The 10576-nt window shown below is 37.0% G+C and overlaps 1 protein-coding gene across 1 annotated transcript in view; it reads right to left on the bottom strand.

Moving 5' to 3' along the window:
• Positions 1–1472: 1472 nt before the first annotated feature.
• Positions 1473–10576, bottom strand: part of KIF6 (kinesin family member 6) — a 201797-nt gene continuing 192693 nt past the window's right edge. The window contains exons 21-22 of the mRNA XM_026059833.1: positions 3624–3713; positions 1473–1668 (exon numbers count right to left, since the gene is read on the bottom strand). Of these exons, the coding sequence (XP_025915618.1) occupies positions 1473–1668; positions 3624–3713 (286 nt within the window). The remainder of the gene's footprint in view (positions 1669–3623; positions 3714–10576) is intronic.

Here is a 10576-nt window from a genome sequence, read left to right as displayed (position 1 = left end):
TATTTAGTGACTGGTTGAGCTATTTAGCCCTGCACTGCCAGGATGACCAGAGTAAGCACTATGCAAATGCTACTCCAATCATTTTCAGCTACTTAGGGCAGGATGTAGCCCATCTTGCCTAATTGAACTTCAACACAATTCTAAAAGCATTGACGGGGTCTGTTCTGCAAGAATACCTTTTATAACTTTATACCTTTATAACTTTATAGCTGTCAATGTTGATAATGCCTAGTCCCTTCTGAAACTGATGTATGATGCTAGGAAATAGCCTGTGGCTGAAAAAAAAAAGCGCAACATGGAAAAGGCATTTGAGAGGTACATTCCTGATAGGGTATGATTTAGGAGATGACCACACGACAAATTATGCTCCTGTTTGTTAGATAACTGTACTTCGCAAAATGGATCAGATTTGGACCTTCTAAAGACACTTACCTCTAACCTGCTTCTGGTGAGCCACCTACAAATTCAATTTAATTCCATTTGCAGAAAAAACTTTACAACAGCTTTTCTAAAATAAACCAAAAGGGAACCCAAAGCCTAAGTGTGTTAAATGTTTGCTTTGGGTGGGTGCAGTGAGGATGGTTTTTCAGCCACTGTGTGTTTACCTGACAGTTCCCTGATAAGCGGAGTGATACTGAAGACCCACTTTGTGACAGTGCTAACACCATCTGCCAGGTGCTGATAGCTTGCTGAGTACTGCTGTCATCAGCACTCAAGTGCTGATGGAAAGTTATTGCTTCCGTAACCACTGCTGCTTTCATCTTCTCTCTAATTGGTTGCTGCCACTAAAAACTCTTATTTAAAAAATTAAATAAAAAGAAAGAAAATCTCGGGCAGTTTTTCTTTATCACGATTAATTACTTCCAGGCTACCTTGCAGTGCCACTGTTGTGCATGTAGTGGCTTCTGCCTCCTGCCAATTTTAATTATTTACACTGTAGAATGAACTTTATTGCCTATCTATGATTGCTTTCAGTACCTGATTTGGTGTCAAACATCCATAGAAAATTTTACTAGCTTTTGATATAATGAAATATTTGTTAATGGAAGACTCTATTAGACACAGCAAACCAGTCTGCCTAATAAGGTAGGGTGCAATGTAATCATTTGCATAATCTTTATTTGGTGTCAATTGTTACAGCTAAATTAGTACACTATGCTGAATCACAGCAGCTGAAAATCAGGCCAGAGAGCTTTAAAGAAAATGTATATTGAATATTTTAGAAGTATTTTAATTATCAGTCAACAATACTTAACAGTATTTATTTCAGTACAAATAAATATACCATGTGGGCTGCACAGGCGTACATGATGCAGAAAGTTAATTGAGGGTGGTGGGGAAAAACAGATAGCCTTCATAGTTTTACATTGTAGCACTGAGCTACTAAAATAAATACATGTGAAGAACCTGAAGTGTTTTGAACTGCTGAGGACATAGTGTAATTTAACTACCAGAATCAGTTTCCATTTGTGTCAGTATAAATGTGGAATAAAGCTATTTTGGCTTTGAAATGCTGTACTGGAAGTTTTGATTTGGCCTCTTATTTTTTGGAAGGATTTACCTTTCTTTTGCAGGATGTTCTCTCTTGCTTTAATGAAAGCGAGGATGTCAGCATCAATCTGGCTGTCTCCAGTCAGGGGAATAGATGAGCTTGAACTTGGTAGAGTCCTGAAACAAGCAAGTATATTTGCAGACTCAAAAGAGTAAAAAGGTTATTTTCCTGTTCCTGTATCTTGCTTTTTCAACGTGGAGAGCTTTGTTCTGCAGATATATTGGCAGAGATGGCATAGTTTAGAGGAGACTCAAGCTCAGGACATCTTAATGCTCTTATGTAGACTCTTAAGACTGGCCAGTAGCTTTCTGGTTTGGTAGGGCTGTAAGCTTAGCAGTTATAAAAGCTCTCACAAAGAGCGAAACAAAATTACTGCTGAGCCAAAGATTTCCCATCAAGTAGAAAAGCCTAGTATAGTGAGTTTAATAAAGAAGGATGTGGGTATGTCATGTTTATGTTTGCTTCAATAAAAAAGTGCTGCTATTTATTTGAACAGAGCAGTAGTATTTTTGCCTACTGTAAGGAAATTTTTATATACATATAGAAGTAAACAATCACATGACATTTGCTGACAGAGACAACTACTTTGTGGTCTTTACTCTCCAATACTGAGTGAGATCTTGTCTATGCAGCTAAATCATTGACTTACCTCTGTTCTTTGATAGCCTCTCAACTGATATAAGATGGTGTAAGTATAACGATGCTATTCTATATGAGCTAAAGATTTAGCCTTGTTTAAAGAATAATTAGTGCATGACTGGTGAATTGGGAAATATAATGATAAAAATTGTAACATCAAAGCACAACAGGAGCTATGGGGAGAAATTTTACTTTTATGTATCCAGCCTTTGTAATTATAGTTATTTCCATTATTCTTTACTGACTATCACAGTAGAACATAATTCTGCCTGATATAAAACAGAATTCTGATATCTTTGTCTTTGTGCTACTAATTAAGTCTTCAGTTGCTAGATTAGTGAACCAAAATGGAAATACTAAGGAAATGACTATGAACTCAGTGAAATATCTCTTCTTATGTAATTCAACAAGGAGATGTCAGCACCACTCAAGAACTACTCTCTTATCAATGTTCATCTGATAATATAAAGAATGAAAAATGCAGAATATATTTCAGAAGGTGCTGTCTAAATTCCCCTATAACTTCTCTTTTTCTTCTGTTCTTCTTAAACACAAAGGTAATTTTAAAACACTAATTTTGGCAGCTGAAATTTTCCATGATTTTTTCCTCTTCCAGAGGTGGATTATTTTGGAAAATGAAAGAAAAAAAACAACTTTCCCATTTGTTCTTTCTTCTGTAATAGGAAAAATAGAAACCATATTTTCCTAAGGGTGGTAATAGCCAGAACTGTTAAAGCACAATAAGACTGTAACTTCTGGAAGTATACTAACTTGGCATGATATTTTGGTGGAGGAAAAGGTCAAGGAAATGAACACAAATGAAAAAAATGAGGAGCAGTCAAAAAAATTGGTAGTTTCTGCTAACCTGCTAAGTTAATTTTAACAAAACAGTACCTCTTTTGGGAAAACATAACCTTTGCCAAGCCGGACACACCCAGGCTGCTGCTGTCATTTTACTTTACTAGAATAGTTTGTGTGAGGGTGTTGCTAAATATTTTAAGGAAACACTCACAAGAAATCTTACCTAAAATTTTATATTAATGTCACAATGAGGACAAAATCATGAGAATGAAAAATCTCTGTACAGTCCCTGAATTCTGCAGTACTTACAAACACTGATCTGTCTTTATTTCAAATGGTTTTATTTATTTTTTTAAGGAGTCCCTTTTTTCTTGCTGAGAAGATACAGTCATCATAACAAGCTCATCGGGGGGGAAAAAGCCTCAGGCCAAACAAGAAGTCACCTCTTTCCCACTGATAACGCAGATGTTTGGTGTAAAGCTATGKGACAGCTTGCGGTGTTGTTATGGAATTTGGAGGAAAACCTGCAATTTCAGTTTTCTTTTCCATTTTTAAAGAGACTGTGAGTGTTACCTAGGGGATATATTACTGGTTTACATTTTCCTCTGAATAGCCCAGGTACACTTCTTACCTTGATTTTGAAGTTGGATAACTAAAAGTAATTGAACTTTTATTCCCAGTTGAATCTTCATTAGGGCTGATTCTCCTGGTCTCTGAAGAACTGGAATGGAAGGGGAAATGAAGGAAAGAATATAGCCCTTGCAGTGGGAATGTTAATATATGCTAAAGGACTACAAAGAAGCTGTTTTTCAAAACTTTTTTTTTTTAATCTATGTAAAGCAGTTGTTGTTTACTAGAAGAAAGAGGATTTTAGTTGAAGCCATGTGATGACTCGGTTTATGTACAGAATGTGGCAAATAAAGAATAAGATCGTAAAGATTATGCTTCTAGACTATGCCTTCTAAGCTGGACTTGTAAAGCATTCGAATGTATCTGATTCTGGAGGCATATTTAGTTCCCCAAATAACTATTAGCCAAGTGAGGCCTTAGCTTATTTTCCATTCTTTCTTTAGTCAGGCAAAATTATTACTATAATCAGTAGGAGACTGGATAAAAACTGAGCGAGGACTTTGGGTTGTGGCTTGTTGATGATAGCCAAATATATTGCAAATGGCTGTTGTGAATTCCTATCCCTACAGATATCATTATCAAGGAATCTCTCAATTAGGAAAGCAGATTTCTGTCATGAAATGTCTAGGGACTCTCTCCTTTCTCTGGGGATTTGCACATTTCCTGTGTCAATCTTTTAGAAAATGAAAGTATGGAATTATTCAGTAGTAGGATTTTTCCAGTAGATGGCAGGATTGGCACACTCTTGCTTTTCTAACTGCAGTAGTATGTTCATTGTTGGCTGATGAATTGATATTTCTGGCAGAGAACTTGAAAAAGGAAAGAAATTTATTACTAAAATTTTACTGTATTACACTGTGCCAGGTTCAATTTTGTAGCAGATATTATGCCCGAGAGTATAAGTCATTTTCAAATGAACAGCTCCAGGTTTACAGAAAGTTTTTCTTTAACTCCTCAAGTTTCATACCATTTGCACGTGCCTAAATGGATTAAAATAACATCGAGACTCAGCCTCACTCTACTAAAGCAATAGTGTATTTAATGTTAATAGTATTCCATACTTTATTATGGCTACATATTACAGGAGCTAGAAAGAATGTGTGATGTTACTACCTACTGTGTGATTTAACAATATCTGTGATCATAGTTCTGCTTTAGGATTTCGTGAATTTTTTTCCCATTGATTTGCCAGTTTTTAAGAACTAAGTGATTTAGGGGCTTAAATTCCATTTTGAAAAAGAACTCTGTCTGATCCCTGAGATACCAAGGTATCCAAGTTGTGTTACCACAGTTTATCAAATTGTGATGCATCAGCTGAGCCACAGCAACCATCCATGACTGTGCTCTTAGCCTGCAACAAATGTAAGCTGACGTGATGTAATGTGATCCTTTTTCATTGCCTTTCCTCATTGAAATAAGCTTCTTGGTTTGTATTTGCTGTGAACAGAATGTAGAAGTTTATTTACTGTGGGTGAGCTGATGTAAATAACTTCCAAGCTGCAGTAGCTTATATATTTGAACTCATGTTTCCCATTGAATTTCATCGAAAACTAGTCTCCAGAATTATCAAATCCCTTTTTTTAAAGGGGACTTAGATCCAGATTCTGTTAAAAAACTAGATACTGCAGGTGCAGCAGGGTTTGATTTCTACAGGCCTCATTTTCAAGTGAGTCCTCCTGCACCCAGGACAAGATGCCTAAACTCACCTTAGAGTGCTCAGGGACAACTGGGCATCTGAGGAAGTTGATGTTAAAAAAACCTTAGACTGAGTGAGGTGATGCCTAGAACCAGGAAATTAACAGCACAATGCTCACAGATAGGCCTTAAACTCCAACTCTCTGACTGTGGAGTTACAATCAGACATGCTTGTCCGTGGGATCCAAACTCTTCCCCTGCAAGTGGAAGCTTACAACTATTCTCTGTACAGACTCAGGGTGCTGCTTCCATATAATAGGTTAATGATTAGAGCGCTAATCTAACAAATGGGGTTCTCTTCAGCTTGACAGAACTCAAAACGATGTTTTACACACCCCAGAGATTGCTGTAATCCCTAGGTTAGGGGGAGAGTCTGTATGAGGATGAGGAAGGATTTTACCTCCTTAGAATTGGAGCTGGAACACTATCTACAGCATTGCAATGCACAGAATCAGAAAGGGAGTAAAGAGTCTAGTTCTGCTGTGCATTGGTTTGTATGCTCAGGCTTATAATATTTAGGGTGCTCAACTGACTGCTAGCCTGCTCTCAGAACCCAGGATTCCCCTTCTTCATCTCAGTGTTAGATGCTTTTCCAGTGATGAGAAAACACGAGAATTTTTGCCAGCACTGCTCTAAATTTAATGGAAAGCCATTATGACAGCATGGAGCAGGGGAAATGATACCCCTCTATCTGTGACAAGCCTGAAGGACTGGGCATCTCAGGAGACTCAGGCATTGATGTCCCTGCATGAAAACTTTTCTAGATGCTCAATCTGCGAATATTCTGCACTGGCAACAAGGCAAAACTGTAGGTGCTTAGGAAACCTGAAAGTAAGAAGTCAGGTGTTTAGTGCCTTGATTTGTAAACGCACAGTCAGTGCTTCTTGATTTAAGATGCTAGACGAAGCCAGACAAAACCATAACTGACCTGATTTAGTGTGATGATAATCCTGCTTCAAGCAGGAGGTTGGCCTAGAGATCTCTAAAGGTGCCTTCCAACCAACACTTCTGTAAGGTGTAAATGGGCACTTTCAGATCATACTTTTGGACTTGGACAGACATAGGTATAAAAGTTCTATCGCCTTTTCTCTATCTATCTCCTAAGCTCTAAAATTGCTCAGGTTCTTTTGACAATGTATAAAGACCATTTTTCATTTTGAATATATCTGAATTTTTCTTGGGTTGAGTTCTTCAAGCAGTCTCAAACTCCTGCTTTCTGATATCTTCTCTGTAGTTTCTGCTTTTTCTTAAGGTTACAGATAGTTAGTCAACCTCAGAATTCTCAATTCTTTTTTAACTTAGTACCTGAATTTTCACCCACTGAGTGACTTGCTTTGTTTTGGGTCACCTGTTGGGGGTATATTTCCTGGTTCAGGCATGGGGTGACAGCAAGAGGGACCTACATGTCATTGCTGCAGTGCCTCCCTTGCTGTGGAGATTCAATAGCTGGATTTGGCAAGCCCATGGGCTGCTCAGTTCCTTCTAGCACATGGTCTTAGGAGCTGGAAAGAAGGTGGGTGTTGCAGTAGGAACACTTGATTTGCCAGTGCAGCAATGAAAAAGAAGAATGGGAAAAGAATGGAAAGTGTAAAATCTGAAGATATGCAAACTCTGCATTGTTAAAAAAACTACAAAAAAACCCTCAGCTGCAGTTCTCCAGTCATCTGTGCCTTGGAAGTGAAGGGAACAGATGTTCTGTGTAAAGGCAGACAAAATATATTTAGCAAGATTCAAGCTGCTTAAAATCTGACATTTTTGTATTTGGTTACAAAATCAAATTTGGCCTCATTTGCAAATTTTTAGATGAATTGTTCAAGCTAAATTGTTGCCAACAGACACTAATGTGAAAACCTTTGAAATGCCATTAATCAAACATGTTATTCCCAGGTTATATTTCATCATCACAGAACACTTCAGAAAACTGGCATGAATGAAAAATGATCAAGATGGAAAATGCTGCAAAAAAAAAGTAAATGTTTCCTTTGTTTCACATAGCACTAATATAGCGTGTGAATTTTATACTTCAGGACAATAAATGCTAAAACAACTGATGCCAAAAGTCATCAGAGAGCACGAAGAGTTATCTGAGATTATCTCCAAGGGAATCTCCAAGGAGGATTTTGAAAAAGAAGCTGGACAGCCAAGAAGTCTGAGATCAAACATGCTGTAGGGCTTGCTGGAATAGGACAAATGAGATTCAGTAAAAGGGAATGAGTAAAGTTAACAGACAAAGATCTGATTGAATTAAAAATGAATGGATTCCTTCTGAGAGAAAGAAAGAAATCAAAAATTTTGAAGAAGGTTTGAATAAGTATCCAACAATTTCTTGATTCAAGGAGAATACAAGAACAGTTCAACACTAGTGAAGCTAGACATTTAGTTAGAGAAGTAACCTGAACAGACAAGGATCTGATAAACTTCTTGTCAATGCACGAGAAGAATGTATGAGGATGAACAAAACACCGTACTTGAATTTTGGAGTGGAACAGACATGGAATGCTGAGCCTGACATACATTTTAAGACTTTTTGCAGACTTGACAGAATACCACCAAGAGATGGAAATATGTTGCAGTTAACACCGCACCTTTATGGTAGACAAAATATGGACAAGCAGTGCATTCTTTTTCACACTTGAGGAATTTTATCAGGTGTTCTTTTTGAATAAAATAATTTCTTGTTGATTATTTTACATTCCTCTTCCTTTCTCTTTGTACTGTGCCTCTGGGATTACCCCGATAAGACCCTTTTCAGTCTGAAATACAGAGATGGGTCATTCTTTCTCAGCTTTGTACAGTTCTTCTTCATTGCAATTAATGTGTTCTGAACAGATGAGATTTACTATTTCTACAACCTTCAGATGAAAGACATATGCAAAGATTATATATAATCGGGAAACCATTGAATCTGTTCAATAGGTTAATGAACATGAGTCTGTAAGCATCTACATTACACAAACTACCGGTTTCAGCTATTTTAGTATATCAGATTTGATAATGTGATTAGCCTGTTCAACAAATACCTTTCTTATGCAGAGGAAGACCTCATGCTGAACTCACTGATAACSCTTTGGTTGCCCTTTCCTTCAGCACTGTGTTCACTGAAATCAATCAAGTTTTGCTGCTTACTTCAATGGTAGTAGGAACAAGCCTATAGCTTTCAAACCTTATTAGCAAAGGCAGAAATGCACTCTTTTTCACTCCCTTATAACACAGACTCATTTTGGCACTTAACAATTCAGCCAATTTTTTTTCAGTTGAAAAACAGACATGTTTGGCCATAAATCGAGCACCTTTTATGTGTGCGTATCCTTCTTAAGCCTCACAAGGATTACCAAGCTTCCCTTCCCTGTTATTTTAGTTATAAATTGACTTAATATAAAATATAATATAAGGCTATCACATTCCCCTCCCAAGACTTAATTATCTCTAGTAATGTGACTAAGGTGTGTCAAACAATAATAATGCACATAAATTGTGCATTACAAGGTGGTCAAAAGATTTTGTTCAAACAAATATATAAATCTCAATAAATATTATGGAATATATCTGCATCGTTGATGTGCTGAGATTTATTACTCAATTTATTGAGTCTGTATTTATATCCATTGTGAAGTCTGTATTTATATCCATTCACACTAAGGAATTTGTCTGAATGGTTTTACTGCATACTTATTCTGTCAGCAGCAGTCTTAGATTTCTGACATGCAGCCCACAAAGTTTTAGATCTTATGTCCCCTGAACACATCTGTGAACTGAATTCCTCCTTGGAAATAGATTTTATTTACACCACATTATGTGGTATATAATTTAAGTCCATTTCTGCTTTTGTGACCATTTATTCTGATGGGTGAAGATGGCAATATCAGTTTACAGAAAGAGACTGTTGATTTCTAGGTGAATTAGAAACAAAGGGCCATTTGTGTCTTGGGACTACGTAACAGTGAGGAGAAATTGTAGCTAAGACTCATCCTTCACAATCAAGAGAATTAATAAGTAAAATTCCTGTGTCCACTTGGTTCAAGAAAATCCTTGGGAAATGAACATTCTACTGTTTTATACTTTTACAGTCTGTGAAATTGGAAACTTTTACTCTAACATGCTATTGCCTCAAGTAGGGGGAAGAATAAATTTTCATGCACAGTGGGATGTTAAGCCTGCAGTTGCCCCTCACAAAGAGTAGAAATAGTGTTTCTAATTCCATATACATCACTCTGGAAATGTACCTGTGTAAAATATGTTTAAACTGCTTTACATAAAATAAGATCTACTCTCTGTAACTATAAGATGGAAAGAACAGTTGACTTCAAAAAACCATTGCACAAATACTGATAGAGATGATATTAGATATGGGAGAGCAAAACTGTATTCATTCTGACTCCCTCTACAATTTCAGTTCAGGAAGGTGAACGTTCTGGGTCTATGATATGCATATAAGGATCATTCAGTCAACCTCATTCAAGATGTCCATTAGTCAGATGTGATAGAACTGTTTATTATGAACACGTGAGTTTCTCCAAGAGATCATGTGAGGCAGTCCAGGGCTGTGAAATAATCTCAGGAACTTAAAGCAACCACACACCTTCCCATGTTCTATTCAAACTAGATACACTTTCCTGAGACCTGTCCTCTGATAAACACAAATGGTAAAGACATTTGAAGAAAAGTTTAAAAGAAAAGCCTACAGGAACCGATTATGCATTTTTGCTTCTGAGCTGTGGAAAAAAAAGCAAGGAATCATCAGTGTTGCAAGACAGTCTCCCATTGCTCTGAAAAGCCCTTGGGCATTATCATGTGTTCTTTTTGGTTCTAGCTTAAACTACAGAAGATATCACTGTCCTAAGCTATTCATCAGCACACCAACTAGAAATTACTGTTCCCAAGAACAACGGGGCAAAGAGGTTGTGTAATTGCTCCCTTGTTTAATTCTGTATGAAGTTAAGGAGGGTAGCTCAAGTGACAGTCATGGGTTGTTTGAACTAATTGATTGCACTGAAGTACATTAAAATCTTCTCATGTTCTGTTTCATCAGCTTTCCTGTGATAGTAGTTATGTTCAGCATAAAACTAGAAACAAACAGCTGAAATTAGGTCTTAAACCATGTCAGCCTTTTGCAGTGAATGTGTGCCTAAGTCTTTAGAGAACACACAGAATAAGAATCAAAGCAGAGAAGACTAAAGTTGGGATTCATCAGTTCTAGACATCTGGAAGTGTCTTCTTAGATATCATTAGAGGATTATGTTTTTCATTCTCTCTCTGCAC

The sequence above is a fragment of the Apteryx rowi genome, unplaced genomic scaffold (genome assembly GCF_003343035.1).
Source record: "Apteryx rowi isolate R43461 unplaced genomic scaffold, aptRow1 scaffold_160, whole genome shotgun sequence".
Taxonomy (NCBI): Eukaryota; Metazoa; Chordata; class Aves; order Apterygiformes; family Apterygidae; genus Apteryx; species Apteryx rowi.
Note: the sequence above shows the minus strand (reverse complement) of the source record. Positions and strands in the feature narration are given on the sequence as shown.